The following is a 22704-nucleotide window of genomic DNA, read 5'->3' as shown; positions in this document are numbered from 1 at the left end:
TGTAGCTAAGCCCAGTAACAACTTTTTCAAGTCAACATGTCAAGTGTGATGTCAGAAGATGTTTCATTGGCTCTTTCCATAGAGCCGGATTTTAAACTTTATGCTGTTTGCAGATAAGCTTTTTAGTAAGTGGCTTCTATCCCGTGTGAGCGCCAAGGTACGGAAGTATCCGTGATATCGAAATAGATGCCAGTCTTGACCTTAAGGGCCTGTGTCCTTTCTTGGGACAATTTTCTTTCTGATGGACTAATCCACTTTGCCAGGAAGATCTTCCCCCCAAGACCATATAGTTATTGTCAAAAAGCCCACGGAAACGAGAGCCGCTCGTCTGCGGACAATAATTGTTAGTAAAAAGCTTTTCTAGTAAATCGAGTTTCTATTCCAAGAATCTTCTGAACCTTATTAATTGACCATCCACTTAATACAAAGTTTTTCTTCGACGAATTGAATCATCACGAGATGCTTCCAGAGTCACAGCATTAGTTGTTACAATTTGGTGGCACGGCGTTTCTGCCAAGTAGGTCAAACCATATGGTATCGCTGGTTCGGAGCAGATGGTGCGACAAATGACTCAAGGTAATATTTATTTTACAATTTGAGCTATGGTTAAATTCCAGATTCATCCTTCGGATTGCCCTTTAAGCCATCCATTCCATGCCGCGTCATACCTGGGTCAGTGTCCATGGTATGCTTCTGATCAAACGCGGAGCCCCATGGGGTTATTATAGATCGGAGATGAATGCAGTCGTGGTTCCAAGAAGGGAGCAAGTCTCGATTTCCTTTTGAACCATGGAACCAGCACCAACGTAATCTGAGAATGACTTGGGACAGCACTATTTTATGTCCGTCGGATACGAAGTTCAGGATAATTGAGACACTGCTCGGTCATGTGGACCCGACATCTTTGGAACGTGTACTTTGCAATGTAGACATGGAGCGACCGTGCCTGGGAAAGCCGGCTTATCGGGAATTTCCACGTTTAAAGTCTTAAGGGAATGCGGAGATGAATTCAGCTGCTCTTATAAATTAAATTATTGGCCCGGTGGCTTCATGCAAACTGCAGGTTAGTGCCCATCACAATCGCACTACGGAGTGCACGGACTATAGTGCTCCTATGATGTGACAGGGGAAATGTAAGATGGATAGGCGATGCACCAATCCGAACCACCCTGTTAGCACTGGCGTGAATGTCACTTTCTTGGTTGCCCTCCTAGCCTGCCTTTTGCCTGCACCCGAACCTTTGAAGTGATAGACATACAAGTTTGGATTTCTGACAGCTCCTTAGGTGATTCTTGACACATTAGACCTGCAGGGTTTCTTTCGCCTTCATATGAATACTTTCCGATACTTTTTGAGGATTTGAGTCCCACTACAGTAAGTACACTAGATTAAAAGCTATTTATGGACTAATTTCACGCTAATCGGTACTTGATATACCAGTTGGTGGGCCTTCTATCATTTATTATTGAACCAGACCTACCCTTTAGATCAAGCTTCTTCATCCTCATACCAGGTTCCCTATTTTTCTCGGGAATCTTCCCCCCAGGGTTCTCATGATACGTTTCTTTGATAATGCAACATTATGTTTCGTGTTTGCCGTTGGGGAATGCAATAACTCGAGAGTACAAACCGCCCACCTGCGTTGGAAATATGAGGTTGATGGATTAGCTTGAGTGTTGTTGATGCATGTATATCATACTCATATCGGTGATATCACATTTTCTTATTTCTGATTCCAGTTAGATTAGTCACGTAGTATCATCATGGCTGAGCAGTGGGGCTCAATCTGACTAGAATGAGTGTGATGCATGCTAGTGCACTGGTAGTGCTTACTCCCGACGGATAACCTGCTGGATCAAGTAAAAGTTCGTCTCTCATGACAGTGAGCGTTTGATTAGTCGGCCAGATGCGCTTCCGATATTTGTATCACGATCCACTGAGGATTGTATGATAGAAAGTGGCTTTCCCATCTCACCCTTTGTCGCTTCAGAACGGACAAGGCTATACTTTATAGTGTGACGACTAACGGTGTACTCCTACCCCACTAACATCTTAGGCCCCCAATAAACGAGGCTTAGAACCTAGTAATTAACCCTTTGCCTTCAATCATCTATTTAAACATCGGCCATTATTATTCCATCGACCCCGCAAAGGCAACTACACTTCTCACAATCATGCCGTGGACTACAACCGAGCACTCGCCGAATACTCTCACCCGGCCCCTTGGCCCTAACGAGGTGTTCATCAAGCTGGTCAGTGACTTTGGCCACCCACTAGGCCGTGAACACTGGGCAGTGAACTACACTATCACCATTCGTCCCCGCGGGGACTTCGCAGCCGATCTCCTCCCAGCCCTGATCCGCCACAGCTGGTTGCACCTGCGCTTCCAACACCCTAGTCTAGCCGCGCATCCGGACTCCTCCAACGCCAACCTCGTGTACACAATTCCCGACTCTGTCGATACCCTCAATCAATGGGCCTCGCAGACCTTCTTCATCACATCGGACGCCCAATCCGCCGACGATGTGATCCGCACCATCGCACCCGCCCCTGACGCTCAACTCTACTACATCCCCAAATCCTCGCAAATCCTCCTGCACACCGCACACTGGCGCACTGATGGAGTGGGCGGCTTCCTCCTTCTCGGCCAGCTCGTTGACCTAATGTCCACTCACGCCGACACCATTCTCTCAGGGAACCTCCCCGACCCCTTCGACGCCTTCACCTGGGGAACAGAAACCACCCGACTATCCCTATCCGTTGAAGAAGCCGGCAACATGCCCCTAACCCCGACAGACGAGCAAAAGGACATCGCACAAGAAGCAGTAGAGACCTTCGCACACGCTCAAGGCGCCGTCGGAATCCCATACATGGGAGACGCCACCACCATCCCGACAGGCACCCGAGCCGCCGAGCTAACCTTCACCCCGGCGACCACCGCCGCTGCTCTTTCCGCCACGAAAGCCCGGGGCCTCGGCATCACTGCCGCCACGCACGCAAGCATCGCAGCAGTAAACTTCCGGCATGCTATCCCCGAGCACCGTGCCCAGGGTCGTCACTACACCAGCACTATCCGACACACGCTGCGGCCGTATATGCCCCAACCATACTCCGGCCCGGCGGGAGCTGCCACGCTGTTCACCACCGGCTGGATGTACCGCGTCGACGCCTCAAGTACATGGGAAGAGAATGCGCGCAAGTATCACGCTGAATATCGGCAGGGAATTAGTGAAGAGTATGTCCTCGCTCATCGCGAATATGCGACTATGTTGGTGAAGTTGCTGCGGAACCTTCCGGCGCCGGATGAGCCGCCGAGTGATGTCGATATCAGTAGTTTAGGGGTTCTAGAGAAGTATTTGCAGAGGGAGTATGGAAGTCCTGAGAGTGGGTTTAGTATCTTGTATGCGGGGCTCGGGGTGGAGATGCTCGCAAGACAGGGTGTGGTCTATGTTTGGACGTTCAGGGATCAATTGACCCTGAGGGTGGTCTTTAATGAGGCGTATCATACGGAGGAGCAGATGGGGGAGTTTTTGAGGGATATTAAGGCGGAGTTGTTAAGAGAGTTGGGGGTGGAGGAGTAGTGGTTGCTACATTGGGATGAGGTCGAGAATAGGAGGGTTCTTACGACTCTTCTAATGTTTGTGATATCTGCTTGACATTTACAAACTAGAAACACATCGAAGCGTTCCATTATGGGACATACTAGGCTTGGTACATTTTCCTATATCCCAAAATAAGAAATGCGACCGATACAAATCGCTTGGGTACTAAAACTACCACCTGTCAAGGAGAAGTAGCCGGATTCGAATCAAAGATAAGTCCACTCCGGAGTAAACTGACACTGTAAGCAAATCGTGTAACTTCCTTGTTCTACCGCAAATTCTACGATAAACTTTACTGACAGCGGCAGTCTCTGCAGAAATGGCGGATAGCCTGTAGGAACCCGAGACGTGTACCAGCACACAGACCAAGCATGCCGAAGCAGGACAATTAACGCATTGTCCCAGTTTTTGTATGTCTTGATTTTCTACTTTCTTTTCCAGTTTTATTCGGGAATGCGTCTCATCATGATTCGCGTAGCCTTCATGGACAGGTTCCGATAAATTTCCTAATCCAGGATTCATGTATCTAGAAACTTGACCTTTTTATAGTTTTGATTGATGAAGCCGCGAATAAATAGTCCGATAAGCACTCTTTTATCCGTACATCGGATGATTATCACAAACTATCATCTATAAGGTTTTGAACGCCATAAATCAGCTCTAGCATGGATCACCCAGCTTCAACTACTCCCTGTGAACCGATCGCCATTATAGGCATAGGTAACAATACCTACTCCCTCCAAAACCCATGATACTTTCATACTAACGTTGGCCTAGGATGCCGCCTCCCAGGTCAGGCCTCATCCCCAAGCAAGCTCTGGGACCTCCTCATCAACAACGTGACAGGCTATGGCTCCGTCCCACCCTCGCGGTACAACGCCGCAGCATATTACCACCCCGATGCCGACCGACCGGGGAGCATCAACTCTACCGGCGGCTACTTTATCCAAGAAGACATCAACGCCTTCGAAAATGCCTTGTTCGGAATCAACAACCTGGAAGCGACATCCATGGATCCGCAGCAGCGAAAGCTCCTCGAAGTAATGTACGAAGCGCTTGAGAACGCTGGCGTACCACTGGAAACAGTCCGCGGGTCCAATATGGGCGTCTATGTGGGCAATTTCACCAAGGACTACTTGAATATGCAGTACAAAGACCCGGAGTACTCCTCCCGATATACTGCCACCGGGACGGGACTAGCTGTGCTAGCGAATCGCATTACACATTGCTTTGATCTGCGGGGACCGTCGCATGTTGTTGATACGGCGTGTTCGTCCTCCTTGTATGCACTGCATTCGGCTTGCTTGGCGCTCGATGCTGGGGACTGTGACGCGGCTGTGGTGGCGGCTGCGAATTTGATTCAGTCGCCGGAGCAGCAGATGGTCGCTGTCAAGGCGGAGTTTTGTCGCCTGATGCGATGTGTCACACTTTTGATGAAAAGGCGAACAGGTATGCAAGGGCCGAGGGGGTGTCGGCTGTCTATCTGAAGAGGCTGGGCGATGCGCTGAGGGATGGGGATCCTGTTCGCTCGGTTATCCGGGGGACTGCTGTTAATGGGTAGGTTTCCATTTTTGTGGCAGGGCTAGATGCTAATCACGCCTTCAAGCAATGGTCGGACACCCGGCATTTCTCAGCCAAGTGTGGAAGGGCAAAGGGCCGTTATTCGGGCGGCGTATCATCGGGCAGGCCTGGATCCGGGAGAGACGGATTATGTTGAGGTAGGCTTCCTCGAATGGTGGCAAGCATATATGCTGATGATGAAAGGCGCATGGGACTCGCACCAGAGTCGGTGATCCTACAGAAGTCGAGGCCATATCTAGTGTTTCTCTTCGTCGGAAAGGATGCCCGATTCTCGTTGGTGGAGTCAAGCCGAATCTTGGTCACAGCGAAGGGGCGAGTGGTCTGTCGGGTCTACTCAAAACAATCCTAGCACTCGAGAATAAGATAATCCCTGCGACGGCTAGGGTGAAGATAATCAATCCGAGGATTAAATGCAAGGACTGGAACGTGGACATTGTCACTGCGAATCAAGCGTGGCCGGGATCCCGGACTCCGCGAGCATCAATCAATTCGTTTGGTTTCGGAGGTTCAAACAGCCATGCTATTGTTGAAGCATGGGAAGCAGACCTGCTGACCAACGGATATGGGGAATCGCCAGTTGAGGAAGATCCAGCCAGGCTCTATATCTTGCCTCTTTCGGCTCGATCTGAAACGTCCCTCCGACGAATAGCTAGCGATTTGGCTGAATACGTTGCTCACTCATCTCAACCTATTCCGATCAATGATCTGGCATACACACTGAGCTGCCGTCGCTCCAAGATGGCTACTCGTGGCTTTTTCATTGAATGTCAGGCGAGTCTGAACAAGGGGCTCGATATGTCAAACCCGAGGTTGAGAGGTCTCGACAATGAAAGACAATTCTCATTGTGTTTTGTTTATACCGGACAGGGCACACAGTGGGCTGGCATGGCGAACGAGCTTCTAAGTATTAGCAACGTGTTTATAAAGGCCATAAATTATCTTGACTTTTGCCGCCGTGCTCTTCATCCGAAAAATGCCCCCGCCTGGACGCTTGAGGGTATTTTGCGCGGTGACGAAAACCGTGATATCAGCGCCGCAGAAATATCACAACTGCTGTGCACAGCGGTGCAGATTGCGCTGACGGATATGCTCAAAGACTGGGGTGTTTTCCCGGAGATGGTGGTTGGCCACTCCTCTGGCGAGATAGGAGCAGCGTACGCTATCAGGGCTATCGATGCCCGGCAAGCCATCTTCGCGGCTTACTTTCGCGGAGCCGTTGTTGCTGGGGTCTCTGCTGAAGGCTCCATGGTTGCTGTAGGTCTTGGAAAAGACCAGGCACAGGCAATAGTCGATAATGTGGGTTAACAGAGTCTGTTGTTGTTGCATGTGCGAACTCGCCGGAGAGTACTACCGTCAGTGGCGATGCAGACGCCATTGATTCTCTGCTCAAAATGTTTCCAAATAGAGGTATCTGGGCACGGAACCTGATGACTGGGGGTACAGCGTATCATTCGCATCATATGAAGGCTGTGGGGCCGAGATATGAGGCTTTACTCAAGCGCTATTGGTATTTGACTGATGGCCAGGCCAATGGTCATGTCAATGAACATGTTAATGGGCACATCAATGGATATCTGAATGACACTTCCGATGGTCATGTCAATGATCATGATAATGGAAGTGTCAACGGCTACGCTAATGGCCAACTTGATGGTCAAGGCGATGCTCCCACGCCATCAGTGACCATGATTTCAACTGCAACCGGTGGCCCGATCAGTACAAGTCAAGTCGGGATGCCGAAATACTGGCGCTCGAATCTCGAATCTCCAGTACATTTTGACGCGGCCATCAAAATCATCCTGGAGCAAGGGAGTCATCATCTGATAGAACTCGGTCCGCACTCGGCCTTACAGCTCCCCATAAAGCAGACTTCATCGGACATTAAACAGAGTCGCTATACGTACAATTCTGCTCTCATACGCCACCAAAATGCCCAGCTAACCATCCTTCAACTTGTCGGTTTTTTGTACTTGCATGGACACGATGAGCTTCAGTACCACAAGATGTTCGCAGATATCCCCCAACCTCACGTCTTAGTCGACTTGCCTGCCACCTTACCCCTGGGACTACAGCTCACCTATAGGATCTATATGCCATCAGCGCCAAGGTTGATACCAAGGATTCGACATGTTCGTGTGAATGTGCCGGTGTCATTAGAGCAGGGGGCGACAATGTTTCGGAGTTCGAGATTGGTGATCGTGTCGTTGCAATGGCACCAAGTCATTTTGCAACCGTTGAGCGCTTACCCGAATGGGCAGTGATAAAAAATGCGCGACGAAGAGGATTTTACGGTAAGTGATAGGTCTGTACCAGCGAATAGGAGCTCATCCATGTGTACAGACAGCCTCCACGATTCCGCTGGTATTCTCAACGGTCATTTATGCACTGCATCATCGGGCGAATATGCAGACAAGAGAGGTAAGCACCGTATATTATGACTCGCAAGGCTGGGCTTACCCAATTAGTCCTTCTTATTCATTCCGCTGCTGGGGGTGTTGGAATGGCAGCGATCCAGTACGCGAAGCATCTTGGGGCCAAGGTAAGATCTTGTAGGCCCAGCGGTAATAAACTCCGATAAATTGGCTAAGCTAGATGATAGATCTTTGCCACCGTCGGAAATGAAACTAAAAAGTCATTTCTTGTGGAAACGTATGGTTTAGATCCAGCCCATATCTTCAACTCGCGCAATTCATCATTCCTTCCCGCCATAATGGAAGCCACTTCTGGTCAAGGAGTTGACGTGATGTTGAACTCCCTGACTGGCGACCTTCTGCGCAGCAGCTTTGAAGCATGTGCCAGCTTTTGCCGCTTCATCGACACTGGCAAACGTGACATCCTCGATCATGGCCTCCTGGATATGTCCACGTTCGGCCGCAATGTCTCTTTAATGGCCTTTGATCTATCCAATCTTTATCTCTCGAAGAACCAAACTCATCACAGACTCTGGAAGGCCCTCCTCAAACAGAGTCTTGAATTAGTGAGAGCCAAGATCTGTGAGCCTTGTATCATGATCAAGACATTTGAGGCGTCAGATATCACCGATGCAGTCAGGCATTTCTCATTAGGCACAACGGCTGGGCAAAGTAAATGTTTCATTCCAAGATCCGAACACCAAGATCAGGCTCATCCCGAAGAAGTATGAAACAGCCAATAGTGCCCAGAAGTACTATCTCATGATAAGGGGCCTGGGCGGGCTAGGTCGCAGTATATCCAAGTGGATGACATCTTGCGGTGCTCGACGGTTTATATTCCTCAGTCGTTCGGGTACTGACAAAGCCGAGGCGAAGGGCTTGGTTGATGATCTACAAGCGCAGGGGGCTCATATTATAGTAATCCGGGGAGATGTTTGCCGCTACGAGGATTTTGAACAGGCGGTAGAAGCGGCAGATTGTCCTATTGGAGGCGTGATCCAGGCATCTATGGCACTCGACGAGGCTATATGAAGTGATATGCCACATAGTGCATGACACACGACTATGGGTCCCAAGGTGCAGGGGACTTGAAATCTTCACAATGCGTTGAGGCAGAATAGTCGAGACTGCCAGCTGGACTTTTTCGTCATGACTTCGTCTATCTCGGGGACCATAGGCACCGCAACTGAAAGCAACTACTGCGCAGCCAACTCATTTCTAGATGCTTTCGCCCGTTATCGCAACCACCTGGTACTGCCGGCCATTTCCATTGGCTATGGAATGATTTCAGAAGTAGGATGTGCACGAGCACCCGGACATCGAAGCCTTCATGAAGCTTGGAGGCGTCCACCCCATCAACGAAGACAAACTAATCCAGATTATGAATATGGCTCTCGTTAACCAAAGGCCATGTACTTGGGCTTCTCGCTACGATCACCTGTCAGGAAGCCACATTCTCACCGGTGTAGAATTCATCAGTCTCCAGGGGCAGCAGGATAGAGGATTCGAGGGTGACAACCATGTCCTTGCGATCCACGAGCGGCATTGTTCACTGCGTCCTTTGCCCGCGGAGCCGCGGGCGAGGGCAAAAGCGAAACACAGAATGCGGCGGCGCATCTCCCTGAAGATATTGCACGGGCGCTGCGCGATAACCAAAATGTGGAGTCTTCTCTTGATGCACTTCGGGCTGTTGTGTCGAAGAAAATGTCAAATCTTATTCTTCTGCCAGAGACTGACCTGAAAGCGGATCAGCCTCTGGGTGACTCTGGGTTGGATTCTATGTTGGCTGCTGAGTTTCGGACCTTTATTTTCCGCATGTTTGAGGTTGACATTCCATTCCTTGTACTTTTGAAGAGGAGTACTACGGTTAACCATCTGGTCGATATGATTGCCCAAAGTCTGCGAGCCAATGCTTAGGTTCTTTTTGCTAGTGAGGATGAAGAAGCTATGTGGTTCACAATGATATGGAATTGTTAGTTGTAGACTAAATTGAGGATAGATGAAGGGCTAGAATGGTCCTTCCAAATTTGTAATATCTATCCCGGAATCCAATAGTTCAGTCTAATCATCATTCAGTGGATAAATTACCATGGATTTGATCTCGATAGACTTATCTACCTTCCGAGTTTAAAGGAATGCGACCGGTAGATGTACCAATTACGACCCTCGAGGCGATTAGACAATCGTTCTTCTTGGAAGCACAGCTGGACTAGTGTAACCATGTCATTCCAGGGTTCGAATACAACAGCTACGAAATAGTTCTAGATTCGCCCAGAAGTGCTACCCCACAGTCGGAAGCTAGGCGGTCTATCTCTCTGAGTCAACATTAGCACAGCCAAGTGTGAAAGAATGGCATGCCTCCTGGTATAAATATCCGCGGAGCTCAGCTCAGAAATTCCGCGGAGCTGTCCTCTGGTATAGGAATGTCGGACGGAAGCGGCGGAACGTCGTAATATCTGTGGACAAAGCTCGCCTTACATATCATTCTGCAACTAAGACACATGCTACTGCTACAGTATCCCGGGCTATTCTCGCTGCTGTGTCAGTGCTATTGCTGTCGCAAGAGGCCGTCCGAGCATGAAGCTATTCATGAACAACATTACATTCCCGAACCAGGAGGCTCGGCTTTAGGGTGAACTTCATTTGGAATACCTTCATCGAATGAGCAGCTATTGATACGCCCCGGAGAGCTTATTGGAATGCTAATTTATCGCTAATCATTCTGTCATCATGCCGGGGTATCTAACGAGGACGGAAGCGGAAAACAGAATCAGCGCAATGAGTCGTGAAGTCATCGATATTGATACTGTAGTGTCTTCACCTCTGTATTTAAAGGGCACGCGACCTCTAGCTAGAATTGGTCCCCTAGGCATCAGTCTCATATTTCGTTGATTTTCGTGGTCAATATCCCATAACGTATCAGAGAGTCTTCAGTTGGACTCTTCCATCTCAACTTTTCTCTATCTCTGTGTGCTACTGCGCAGCCAAGTCGTTCTTCGACACTCTTTCCTCTCCAAGTAACTTAACCTATCGGCGATCTCCAACAACTACAAAATGGCTTCCGAAGTGGCGTACATGCACCCAGCCCCGGCCGTCGAACCGCTCGTGAAGGATACCCACGCTGCGTTCACTGAGCCCTTTGCCCACGATGCCGTTCGCGCGATTATATCGCAGAAGATCTCCAACCTAGTTCTTCTGCCTGAGACCGATCTGGATGCGAACCAGCTTCTGAACGAGGCTGGTATGGGTTCCATGCTGACTGCCGAGCTTCGGATGTTTATCCACAGCACTTTCGAAGTCGATGTCCCCTTCGACGTGCTTTTCAAGAAGGCAACTTTGAACAACCTGACCGATATGATCGCCCAGGATTTGCAGGCTAGTGCTTAGGCACTTCGTTGTCGCGCCTTATTGTTGGGCTGACGCGACCGGGGATGCTTCCATAATGAATAGTGGTAATGTTAGTAATGATATGGAAGTGGTTGACCACTGGAGGGTATATTCCTTGAATCAAAATTTTGTAGGTACTTCGTAGAGACAACACATTAGGAAGCCAGATTGTCTGGCAAAGTGCCATTCTGAACAAAAGGGGGAGAGCATCAGGTTTAAGTGATGCTGTTGGACCCTTTCTGCTGTCACTTTCATCCTCTCACACCATCGCTGTTTCATCCTCGCTGGCATCTCGCCCCCATTCGAAAAAGGGTCCTGCTGACATGCTATTTTCAAGTCGCTGTGCAGCCATTGGGGTCTATTCCTTTCAGCTCGTATTCTAGAAAGTCCCACGGAATCCTTCCGTTACTTTTAGCGTGATGTTTGTTTTTTTCCCTGGCTAAGCGAACACCATCATCGCCAATGGGATTCATACTACGCGATCATATTCATTTCGCGTACCAAACTAACAAAAGTCAACGAGAAGAATCTTCACTGCTAAAGAAAACCGGATGAGACATTTCCAATCACGATGCTCTTTCTGTCTTAAAAACCAAAACAATGCTGATCCTTTCCTATTCTTTCATTCAGGAACCGAAGAATGCTATCGGCCCGCTAAGTGGAGATCTTGCGAACGTGGATGACGCTCACCGACCAGCCCTAAGCCCGACGGGTCATTCCGCCACGTACTGAGGTGCAAAACTTAATCGCACAAAAATAGACAAAACTGGCCGGATGTCTCAGGAACGGACCCATCTAACTACCGACACTTGAAGGCTGGGGCCACCATGCCATCGTCTTTCCGTGGATTACGACACTTCCGCTTGAAATAGTAGCCATCGTGCTTGCTAGTTACGTAACAACTAGCTTGGCCTTGTTTGTTTTGGTTTACGACCTTGTTATTCCTTGTTTATCTTGTACGGCTCTTGCGAAGGTTACTTGAAGCTTTGTGGCTTCAGCCATTGCCGCAGAGTCTATGACGCTGCGTAAGATATATCCGGCAAGCGGAGTGCCCAGTGTCCTGCTGTACGAGAACAATATCAAAAACTGCATTATGCCTTATTGTGTACTCCGTATACACACTACAAAAGCTAGGTCTCGAATTGGACGGCGGAGTAGGGGCGGATCCCATAGTTTCTATGGAGTCCATCCCTAGCCCAACTGCTCCGCAGGCTTACATAGGACATGTATTCAGGCTGGTGGCGATTGCTGTCTGGTTCTGCGGAGGACCTGGACACGCTTCCTGTCCAACCATAGCACAATTTCAGGACCCAGGTCATCACAGCCCATTGGTAATTTCGAATTGCTGATCCGCACACTTGACGAAATCTTCTGGATGATGAGTATTACTCCGGAGGATGATTACTTGGACCGGCTTCTAGCCCGACTAGTAAAGCTTTCAGTTGGGTTCAAGTGCACATCTAAGTGGACACCGGCATTTGTTCCTGGACGCTGTACCACCGGGCTCCGGCCTTTAAAGGAGGTTTCAGCCAAAAAGTCTCGATGGCCAGAAAATTCGAAAACTACAAGGGGAAATGTCACGCAAGCATGCTCGCAATTCCATGGTGGAAGATGTGGTCATTCCTGCCCATCTCCTGGCCGCCACCACCCAAGTAAATGGTCCCTGGGCAGCTCGGGATGACGAGTCCTCTGCGTCTGGACCTGGCCCTGTTCATCAGGCCATCCGCAATGAGGCATTGGAAAGACAACTTGGTCAACTGCGCCGATCAGCCAGTGTCAACAGCTCGCACCCACAAAAGCCTAAGGATACTAGCCTCCGGCGCCAGAGTGCGCCCTTGAGTGTATCTGGGGTATCTACGATTGCAGAAATCGAGCCAGCACAGCTCTCTCCCAACGGATTTTCTCATTTCCAGTGGCAGCATGGCCAGGACGACCTTGGAGCACACAGCAGACAACTGAGCGAGTCTATTCCGGCGACGAGGGGTGACGCGTGGCCTCTTCCACCCCGACCTCACAGTTACCGTATCTCCCGCATTGAGCCGACAGAAGAACCTCCCCAAGGGACAAACCGGCACAGTATATACGATGTGTACGAGAAAGCCAAAGAAAGGCGTGTCGCGCTGCAGAGAAAGTACTGGGTGCAGGTCCTGTTTGAATATACAGTCTATATCTTCCTCTTGGCCTTCATCTACTTTGTCCTCATTGGCATGCCTCTTTGGCGGGGTGCCGTGTGGTGGCTCTACTACGTAGTGCGTACCAAGTTTGTCATCCCAGGTGGATGGGGAATCACAATTGGCATTGCTGTTCTGTAGGTATCACACATCGTCTTCACGGCAAGAAACTAATGATTTACTATAAAGCTACGCGTTTACTCCCTTGTTACTTCTCTTCGAAAAGAACCCTCCCCCGGTAAACAGCGATTCCAAAGAGGCCGACCTTGAGGGCAATCGAAACTCTGCGAAAAGTACAGCCCTCTTAATACCCTGTTATAAATCTGCCAATATCATTGGCCCTACACTCGACGCGGCGCTACAGATCTTTCCGCCTGAAAACATCTTCGTCATTGCGAACGGCAACTCTCCAGAGCCATTAGACAACACTGAAGAGGTATGCCGCCCATACGGCGTTAACCACCTCTGGTGTCCAGTTGGAAGCAAAATTATCGCTCAGTTTGTTGGCTGCTACGCGGCCAAAGACTTTCCCCATGTTCTCCTGATTGACGACGACTGCGCACTGCCTCCAAACTTCCCTGTTGTTAGTGACCGACTGAAGGGCCGTATACAATGTATCGGATACACTATTAAGAGCGTCGGGCCAGAGTCCTCACGCGGGACCCTATGCCAGCAGGCGCAGGACCTCGAGTACAAGATATCAGGCCTTCAGCGTGCATTTGCTGGTATCCTTGGCAGCGCCACATTCCCGCATGGAGCCATCTCTTTATGGAAGACCGACTTCCTCAAGCAGACCTTCCATGACCATCCAGGATTCTCTGTGTCCGAAGATTGGTTTTTTGGTGATAGTTGCCGTCGACTAGGTGGGCGCATTACCATGTGCTCCGCCGTATTTGTTGAGACAGAGACCCCATCTGCAGTCTTTCTCAGTTCAGGAGGCTCGCGAGGAGGTTTCGGTGAAATGACCATCTTCAAGCAGAGGTTCACGCGATGGAATTTCTTCTTTGTCAACGGCATGTGGTACAACATGAAGTATATCTTGTGCAGCTGGAATCTCGGATTCTGGGAATTGGGTGCGAAGCTGTTTGTTTTTCAAGAGGTTGGTTCTATCACTGCGAAGATGTGCTATGGCACAGGAAATAAGATCTCCTGCTTACTCACTAAAACCAGGTCTACGAAACACTATTATACCTCCTCGCGCCATTCGTCCTACCGATCTCCCTTGTTGTACAGCCAGCATTCTGCGGCATCATGTTAGGCGTCACCAACGGCTTGTATTTTCTAAACGTCATCATCTTCAACCTGGTACATCTACGCCTGAAGAAGGAAACCGTCTCCTGGAAATGCTTGCTCCTTTACTACATGCCGTACAAAATCGTCCTCTTCATCATCAACGTCGTCAGCTGTTATTGGTCCCTCTTCAAGTACGCCCGGTACTTTGCCACGAGACATCCCAAGGTCATCGAGGATGACAAGGCTGTGGAGGTGGTGCTGCGTCTTGAAGATACCACAGAGAAAAACAACGAACCTAAGCCGACAAACAAGGCACCGGGTCTTGGTCGGAGCTTCTCCGTGACTAAGGTCAGGGCGAGGAAGACTAGCAATGCCAGTGCGAAGCCATCGGGACCTGGTGTTTCTGTTGCTGGTACTGATGGTTCTTGGATCTGAATGAACCGTCACTTTTCTTGGTATATATTTAGACTAACTTATTTTACCTTTAATGTATATAATTCTTGTGAAAAGCCTATAGAGTCGTTCAAGCGTATGGAAAATCTATTGATTCATTGACTCTTCTCCGGGTTGTAGGGCACTAGCAGGGGGGAAGGTTCTCTGGACATTCAACCAAATTCAATGAATTTGTGATGAGTGTCCTATTCAAGCATTCCCTAGTTATATCTGTGAAGTGTGCGGAGGCCCATTCTTATCAGCATATTCCCTCTGCGAGAACCTGGCTTCTGTCACCTTAGATCTGGGAATAAGTGGATAAGTATAAGGTGCTTCTATTCATTGCCAGAATGCTATTCACGTCCCCTGATAACCTGAAAGATATTGACCCAACCGGAATATTCCATCCATGCTTGCAGTGAACAGTCTGGAAGATCTTGAGCTTGGAACATGTCCAGGGAATCTGCCGGCGCTGGATTGGAACATTCCACATGTATTAATAAATTTAATGCACGTCTTTGCCCATATTACAGGGCTTCGTACCTTGTACTTATGTCCTGACCTTATCCGGGTAGAGATCATGGTTCTCTTTGAAGTAGGCAAAGCCCTACACGCTTCTTCTTCGCGATGAGTCGACCTTGGATCGCCTTCACTAACGTCTATATCTGGAGGGAATCTATGTACAATCACCTGAGGAAAGCCACGTATCTTCACATCCATTCTATAGTGCATATACGTAAATGGCAACCTTCACTCCAATCATATGAAAGACTGGACTACTATATCCGATTCATTAGAAGAATATTTAATAAGCAAAAAGAGCAATTTAATACCGAAAACAATATTTATAAAGATGCAGCCAACCCCCATCGGCCATCTTTCTCTTCTACACATTCGATCGATCTCAGTCTTACGTACCCGGTCGGGCCCTGATAGAAAGATGACCCGTCCTTCATGTTCTACGATTCATCCCATAAAACATGGTACGCATCATCCCATTGTCGCTCGAATCCAAAGATCTAGAGCTGTTTCCATCAATTGAATGGGCTCTTGAATTATTCAGTTCTTGAGGAATCACAGAGCTTGCGAAAGCTCTTCACTATGTCTGGGAGGGAAAATGATCGAATACATGCACGCCACGCGGGCTATAAGACTCGATACATCCTTGCATCAGGACTCATGGATCGTAAGTGCATGGGGTATTGGTCTTGTTTTATCTTGCATGCTGAAATTATGATATAGACTTCATTATCATAACCATATTCCCTACATCCTCTGCCACACTCATACCCTTCTGCCTCGACCTGGAGGCATTTTGGAGGCTCCAAATTGATTTCCTATAGAACGATAACCGAAGGCCTTTTGAGATCGTCTTCAAGACGAGCAGTGACAAAGTTGATACAAGTCTAAGGGACACTAGCAAAGCCATACACTAAGGCTACGACCCTGCCAATGTTTTATTATGTCGTTCCTCAATATCTGCATACGGAGATACCAAATAACAAGAGCTACCCTATTCGTGGGTCAGGTCTCTAATCGGTATCCAAAGGAAATAGAGAGAGGGCACAAGTACTATAAAGGGGCTGGAAAGACCCTCGCGGTACTAAGAAGAAAAACGAGGAGGAAATGGGCCTGCTCAATAAGCCAAGCAACAAAGGCACATATACTATAAACCCGCTGAAAAAGCGCATGCGGCAGCTAAAAGGGAGCATAAAAAGATGGATCCAATCCATAATATACGGGGTTACAAAGGAACAACAGCTTCCATAACCATGAGTCAAGGCACCCAACCCGTATATTCAAGGAAACAGAATAGTTATATGGGTTGTTGGGGCTGTCAACGAGGCTCATGGGGCAGTTGAGGAATATTCAAGAAGAGCATTTGCCTAATACATTTCTCCCGGAACTTAGTATAGGACCACGACATATCTCTAGGTCAAACACTGCCGGCCGAGGACAAAATAATTAGTACGCCATGCAACGCCCATGGAATACCGCTGGCCAGTTTAATGACAGCCACATTCATCTTGTTACTTCACACTCCCAGAGCATCGATCGTGTCAAACCCCGCCCCATTAGCCTCCTGTCGTTGAAGCCACACCCGTATCGCCCTTTTGCTTGAACTTTCTTACGGTATCCAGCAAAAGGTGGTGCCGGTATTAACCCTGACTGGCGACATTGAGAAAGCCATCTATTAGCCGTTCAGGCTGCTTATGGTAACACGGATCACTCAGATTCTACTGAATTCCACAGTCGCTGATAAACCATCCCTTCTAGATCAGGAAAATGCCAGACACCCAGCACCCAGGCACCTGCGGTGCGTGCGGAGTAGCTCTTAACTTATCACTCAAAAATCCAAATGCGGAACCCAAAACTGTTTGCATGATTGATTCCGCGCACCTACGAGAGCCACCTATACTATTTGATATTATTGGTGTGAGCCCTCGCATGCCGTACATCTGCCTCGGGGACCGGTGCCGGATAATGGGCAGACAAATGCTCGCCCGTTATTTCAGCTACTACTGCGAAGCCTGCCCAACACAATTGAGCGTCTCCGAGGTCGGCAAGGGGTCAAACAGTTGCGATGTTACTGTGAAATATAATCGCTGCGGTGACTGTATCGATCGGACTACGGTGTCCGACGAACAGAGTACACAGGAACCAGATTCTGCGAGGTCAGGGATCCTAATATCTCAATCGATGTATGACGGGGTTTCTTACTGGGCTGTGTCAGATCTTATGGCCCTATTCATGAGCAAGCTCGGATGCGCGCCTGTCTATGTCAAGCTTACAGACGTGGCATTGGGCCGCTCATCAAGCTTTACATGTGGGGACATACAAGAACCAGGGCTCACACAATAGCAACTGTTCCGGTCTGAACAGCCTGCACTGCAGAATGATCACCGTGGGCCCAAACAAAATTCGGATAAAGACGATCGATTCATCACAGGGCGGCGAGGAGTCCGTCGTGATCCTCGATGCATCTAAATGGCGTGAAGCAGTGCATCGTGAGATGCGAGAACAGATCAAGCAAGGCACCTTCCGTGTAGTCCCGCGTCCCCATAATACACGGCTTCTTCCGCTCAAGTGGGTATTCAAGATAAAGCATGACGGCACTTACAAGGCCCGTCTTGTTGTCAAAGGCGACCGCGACGGACAGTCTAGGGTTCCATGAAGATCCGCAATATATCACATCGTCAGGGTTGTCGAATGGAACAATATGTACAGAAATGGCGCTTCCGCTACGTTGACAAGAGGACCAATACGCAAAAGGGAATTCAACCGCTGTCTTAACGATTTCTGGAAGGGTCTCCTGATCGAAGCGCCAGAAATGGCAGTAATCAAAACTTCGGTACCTAATCAGTACGGACTTCTTACTCAAGAAATATTGTTTCCTTCCCCACTTTCCCAAAACTGCTTGCCTCGTCGTTCGGCGTTGCCATGTCTATCACGACATACCTGTTACAGATATGAGCTGGAAGGGGAAGCTCACTGCTGAGACATACATATCGTATAGAATATATGGCTCACCTCAAACCCGGAGGACAATATATACCCCGTTTTTGTTAAACCCGAAGATAGCTGAGACCTAGGCCAGCAAGAGAACACCACTGCCACGCAGCAGACTTCAAAGGCAAAGGCGAATCTGGCGCAATAGCAAAAGTATATCTAATAGGTTTAAGTAAACCAAGCATATTTCAGATGTCCTGCCCAATCGTGGCTGATCTGCCACCATATCTTTCGGCAGTCCAGTCATCTCTGAGCCTGTCGTACACAGAGGACACAGAGAGTCTCTCGGCCCAAGTGGTCTAAGTCACCTGTCCAAGTCCCTGTCGTGCCTCGATACATGCACGAGGTTACACCTGTGTGTGCGGGAACATACTGCAACATTTAAGTATTGAGAGTGCAGTTGAATCCTGCCTGGTCTTCTGGGGAAAATTTCACAGCTCAGGTCGTTGTTGAAGTTGCGGGCATAGCAAACTGCAATATATATGAAGTCCGGGTGGACGGATCCATAGCCAAAAGTCCATAACATCAGAACTTGTCTGCGAACGTGGCCTGCGAGAAAGACATCAAACGTCGGATTGCTTTACATCTTTCTATTTAGACATCGGCGAAATAACGAAGAATAATCGCAAAATAGCGTCCCAGAGCTCATTAATGTGGAGTTTCGGGTAATACCAACATTGTTGCAGATCTTATGCTGGAAACCGCGGATGTGTCTTTATTAGACCATTTCCATCTTCTTCTTCTCTATCACTGGGAATTACAGAGGTTGTACTATGATGCTGATACTGCTGATAATAATACTGTTCCTGGTGCTACCCAGTGTCAGGACCATTGTTATGACTCACAGGTTTCAGTGGTGGATATTGTTTACTGGGATCATTGAGATACACGCACGTACTCTGTCAGTTTCAATGGCTAGGAAATAGATAGTAAACTATGAATGCTATGAATTCTATTACCAATGTTTGCTGTTTGTATCGAGTCCTTGTAATTCATCAAGCCCGGGGGGGAAATGCTTTGAGTAGGGAAAGAATTCAGAGAAATGGGGGCTCCTATTTACAGAATCCAGGTAGATTCAAAGTGGAAGTAGTCTCCTCGTAGAGATCTATATGGGTCGAAAACAATGTCATCATTTCTACGATTTCCCTAATATTCAATTCATGGCTTTTTGTTGGTTCTCGTTCATAGAGTTGCAAGATGCTAGGACCCCATAACGTCCGAGGCAAGTTTTCTGCTTTAACACTGCATAAGTTGGGTAGCAATAGCATGCTTTTAAATGACCCATGGGTTATTATGATTACAGTTTTATTCCTTATATCTAGAACTCATAGTTACCACAGCCTTTCTACTCTAATATCAGTGTCCATCACTTCACCCAAGCAGCAAGTATTAAAAGTACGATTCCACCTTTTGCTCCTAAGCAGTATTGCGAATCTTCTCATATTCAGGCAGTGCCCATTTCACCATCCATTCCGACTCAAGGACCTGTTGAGCAGAAGGGCGATCTTCCGGCCTGAAGCGAAGCATAGAGCGTAACATCGAGATGAAAGCATCCCGTTCTCTTGATTCAAAAGGCGGCATTCCCTCACGAATTCGCGACTGCTGCATGTGTTTTTCGAATCGATCCTCCCATGACCGGGTCGAAGATGTGGAAGGTTGGTGAGTCGACTTGCTATCCTTGTTTCGAATTTCTTTCCATTTTGTGAGCCACTCGGAAGGCAGCGGGCCAAGTAGGTCAACTTGTTGGCTAGTCATGTCGTCATCATTTGTAAGGAGGCCTTCAAATAGTGTTCTTTGTCCCATAATATCCCAGATGGTGCAAGCAAGTGTCCATATATCGGACGAAAAGGTCAGGGGCCGGGTTGGCTCAAACCGGGCCTCTGGGGGACGGACCAACAGAGGTGTATGAGACTCGAATTTTTGTTCGTGAGTCGGACAGAATGCCTCACCAAAGTCTGAAACCAGAATCTTAGCTTCCGGGAGCGTCACATCTTCACTTGCTTCTCCAAGCCATATAGGTACTACACCATGTTGTGGCACATCTGGCGGGATCTCTTTACCATCTAGTCGATTGACTGGCTCGAGAACCGGCTCTCCATACTTTTCGTACAGCATTTCAGTCGATAGCTCGTCAAAGTCACGGGAAAGCCGAAGTAGAATATTGCCACGGTGAAGGTCCCCATGGACAATACCTTGGGAGTGGATGTACTGGACAGCAATCATGAGCTGCGCTACTATCGCTCGGGATACCTCAAGCTGAAAGAGACTGATCCATGATCCATTCTTTGCATCCGACAGGCTCATTCGTGCTGGCCTGGTGACCAAGCAGGTGTGGTTGCCATTGGGGCCTTGTATGTTGAAGATATCTGAGATTGTAGGGATCAAATCATGGTCTATGTGTGTCGATTGCTGGGGTTGCGACAGGCTAGACAGCACATTCTCCTCGCGGGGATTCGAATCCGCCGTACAGATTTTTACTGCAACATATCGATTGGAAACTTCATCACGGGCCAGCCAAATGGTCGAGTATGTACCATGACCGAGTTTATGAACTACCCGATAGCGATGGTGGAAATAGTCCCCGATTGTGACTGAATGATAGCCCCCAGCTTTATAATATTCCATTCTTTCCACATCTTCGATGGGTTCGTACAGGACACGCGTGGTTTTCTTGACAGGTACTGTTTCTTTGTGGCTAGTTAAAGAAAATACATGAGAATTTCGATAAGTAATAAATGGCTGGCTGGCTCTGAGAGAGAGTCCAGAGACGTTTAAGCGTATGGGCTGCCTGAGCAAGAAGCATGGCTTTCTCATGTTGCTATTGCAGTATTAGCTTCTCAAAATGAGTTCACGTGTAGAATATGGAAAAATCTTACAGAACAATGTGACTATGCATCAGTCAGATGCGAGTAGGAAGATGGATGGTGGGGAAATAGCGATAGTAAACGTGCAGCCAAACACGCAGCGGTAGGAGAAGAGACGGTGGAGCAGCAGCAACACAGCATAGATCGATAAGGCACCCAAGCATTTCCGATCTGCGCCCTGATCCACCATCACATTCCAACGTTCAATGACAATAGAGCGGACAATAACGCAACGTATCGTTCAATCAAACCAATAAATTATTCTATTTAATGTTCAGGTACAAAGTCGGTACCCAGTGTCTTACATCCTCCACGCTGATTCGCGAATTCCAGCATCGAGCCTTGCTGTCGATCGCATCCCATCCCATCATCCCAGCCACCGAATAATCCCCAAAACCCACCTAACGTCAATGCGCTCCGCCCCATCACTTCGTCTTTTCCACCCTCTTCTTCTTTTCATCTACATTCCCTGCCTTTTAGCATTTTCCTTCTGATCGTGAGGTCATTATCCCACTACATCCATGTCTACTACACCACCACCACCCTCCCCTCGATGAGCCATATCCATCTACTACAACTACTACAACTGGATCTACCCGCCTGGTGATCCCCGCCTCCACAATAATCTCCATCTCCATCTCCACCATCAATAAACCACAATGACACCGATCCCGATCCCACGAATACCACCACCACCAAACCTCAACCTCCACATCTCACTCCCCTTCACACAAAAAACCCAACCATCCTCTCTATCTCTCCGAAACATCATCCCCTCCGCCCTCCTCAAACGCTCCTCCGCCGCCTTCATCCCCGGAACCTACAACAGCAACGGCCTTTCCCCCGGTGCCGTCGCCGGCGTCATCATCGGCAGCGTCCTAGGGTTCATCTTCCTCCTATACTTAATATTCCTCGCTTTGGGTGCCGGACGGCGCTTCTCCAGCGAACCCAGCACGGCGACGTCGGCAACAATGTCAGAGGTGGTGGTGGAGGAAGAGGGAAGCTCGATTTCGCGACGACCATCGCGACGTCGGCGGCGCGAGGTTGTCGAGGAGGTCATTGAGAGCGGTGGGACTCGGCGGAGTCGCAGGTCAAGAGCCAGTCGGGGGAGGGATTCGCGTATTGTTGTGGAGGAGTCGGTTACCTCGTCTGGTCCGTCGAATGTGGTTGAGGTCGAGGAGGAACATTCCAGTATAGAGGGTTCCGGGGGCCATGGGCGGAGGAGACGCAGTCGGCCGGGACATTATCGGGCTGTAGATCCGTTGGCGTATGGGGGGTTGACGGAGGATGAGAGTTTGAGGTCGTAGTTGCGGACCCCGTGTAGTGGGTGTGTTGAGTGATTGCTATTGTGTTTTGTTATATAACGCTGTCGACGTGATTTGGTCCTGACCCTTCGACGATGATTTGATACCCTGCCCTGTGATATTTTTATGATGATGTTTGAATTGCGAGTCAGTTTTGCACGCAAAAGAATTCATGCACACGGAACTAGAAATGAATAATGTTAATTACT

General features: G+C 48.7%; 8 protein-coding genes across 8 annotated transcripts; 7 read left to right on the top strand and 1 right to left on the bottom strand.

Moving 5' to 3' along the window:
- Window positions 1–2174: 2174 nt before the first annotated feature.
- On the top strand, window positions 2175–3613 carry BO83DRAFT_329303 (uncharacterized protein; the record flags this gene model as incomplete). Its single annotated transcript, XM_025528187.1, has 1 exon — window positions 2175–3613. The coding sequence occupies one exon, from the start codon at window positions 2175–2177 to the stop codon at window positions 3579–3581; it is 1407 nt and encodes a 468-aa protein (XP_025392621.1). The 3' UTR covers window positions 3582–3613.
- A 654-nt stretch (window positions 3614–4267) lies between these two features.
- BO83DRAFT_449434 (ketoacyl-synt-domain-containing protein) lies at window positions 4268–8972 on the top strand (the record flags this gene model as incomplete). The annotated part of the gene is given in 10 exon segments (XM_025536752.1): window positions 4268–4322; window positions 4380–5051; window positions 5209–5320; window positions 5387–6479; window positions 6527–7290; window positions 7341–7474; window positions 7524–7601; window positions 7649–7722; window positions 7783–8266; window positions 8286–8972. 10 exon segments carry the CDS (start codon window positions 4268–4270, stop codon window positions 8624–8626), a joined length of 3807 nt encoding a protein of 1268 aa, XP_025392620.1. The 3' UTR covers window positions 8627–8972.
- On the top strand, window positions 8925–9511 carry BO83DRAFT_422713 (acyl carrier protein; the record flags this gene model as incomplete). Its single annotated transcript, XM_025535056.1, has 2 exons — window positions 8925–9105; window positions 9168–9511. The coding sequence occupies 2 exons, from the start codon at window positions 8925–8927 to the stop codon at window positions 9509–9511; spliced, it is 525 nt and encodes a 174-aa protein (XP_025392619.1).
- A 985-nt stretch (window positions 9512–10496) lies between these two features.
- BO83DRAFT_413570 (acyl carrier protein) lies at window positions 10497–11112 on the top strand. The gene has a single exon (XM_025534498.1). It carries the CDS (start codon window positions 10649–10651, stop codon window positions 10979–10981), a length of 333 nt encoding a protein of 110 aa, XP_025392618.1. The 5' UTR covers window positions 10497–10648; the 3' UTR covers window positions 10982–11112.
- Window positions 11113–12205: 1093 nt separating this feature from the next.
- BO83DRAFT_449429 (glycosyl transferase) lies at window positions 12206–14938 on the top strand. Its single transcript, XM_025536751.1, has 3 exons — window positions 12206–13289; window positions 13342–14251; window positions 14323–14938. The coding sequence occupies exons 1-3, from the start codon at window positions 12556–12558 to the stop codon at window positions 14818–14820; spliced, it is 2142 nt and encodes a 713-aa protein (XP_025392617.1). The 5' UTR covers window positions 12206–12555; the 3' UTR covers window positions 14821–14938.
- A 2165-nt stretch (window positions 14939–17103) lies between these two features.
- BO83DRAFT_384497 (uncharacterized protein) lies at window positions 17104–17679 on the top strand (the record flags this gene model as incomplete). The annotated part of the gene is made up of 1 exon (XM_025532589.1): window positions 17104–17679. The coding sequence occupies one exon, from the start codon at window positions 17104–17106 to the stop codon at window positions 17677–17679; it is 576 nt and encodes a 191-aa protein (XP_025392616.1).
- Window positions 17680–19139: 1460 nt separating this feature from the next.
- BO83DRAFT_395092 (kinase-like protein) lies at window positions 19140–20952 on the bottom strand (the record flags this gene model as incomplete). Its single annotated transcript, XM_025533053.1, has 4 exons — window positions 19140–19226; window positions 19792–20553; window positions 20578–20736; window positions 20764–20952. The coding sequence occupies 4 exons, from the start codon at window positions 20950–20952 to the stop codon at window positions 19140–19142; spliced, it is 1197 nt and encodes a 398-aa protein (XP_025392615.1).
- A 604-nt stretch (window positions 20953–21556) lies between these two features.
- BO83DRAFT_374444 (uncharacterized protein) lies at window positions 21557–22696 on the top strand. The gene has a single exon (XM_025530205.1). The coding sequence runs from the start codon at window positions 21851–21853 to the stop codon at window positions 22496–22498; it is 648 nt and encodes a 215-aa protein (XP_025392614.1). The 5' UTR covers window positions 21557–21850; the 3' UTR covers window positions 22499–22696.
- Window positions 22697–22704: the final 8 nt, after the last annotated feature.

The sequence above is a fragment of the Aspergillus eucalypticola genome, assembly GCF_003184535.1.
Source record: "Aspergillus eucalypticola CBS 122712 chromosome Unknown BO83scaffold_2, whole genome shotgun sequence".
NCBI lineage: Eukaryota > Fungi > Ascomycota > Eurotiomycetes > Eurotiales > Aspergillaceae > Aspergillus > Aspergillus eucalypticola.
Note: the sequence above shows the minus strand (reverse complement) of the source record. Positions and strands in the feature narration are given on the sequence as shown.

Excerpts from the sequence above, each read along its gene's own strand:
- BO83DRAFT_413570 (XM_025534498.1), top strand. The coding sequence starts at position 10,649 with ATGGCTTCCGAAGTGGCGTACATGCACCCAGCCCCGGCCGTCGAACCG.
- BO83DRAFT_449429 (XM_025536751.1), top strand. The coding sequence starts at position 12,556 with ATGTCACGCAAGCATGCTCGCAATTCCATGGTGGAAGATGTGGTCATT. Across the intron at positions 13,290-13,341 it reads ACAATTGGCATTGCTGTTCT|CTACGCGTTTACTCCCTTGT; the intron begins GTAGGTATCACA and ends TTTACTATAAAG. Across the intron at positions 14,252-14,322 it reads AGCTGTTTGTTTTTCAAGAG|GTCTACGAAACACTATTATA; the intron begins GTTGGTTCTATC and ends CACTAAAACCAG.
- BO83DRAFT_374444 (XM_025530205.1), top strand. The coding sequence starts at position 21,851 with ATGACACCGATCCCGATCCCACGAATACCACCACCACCAAACCTCAAC.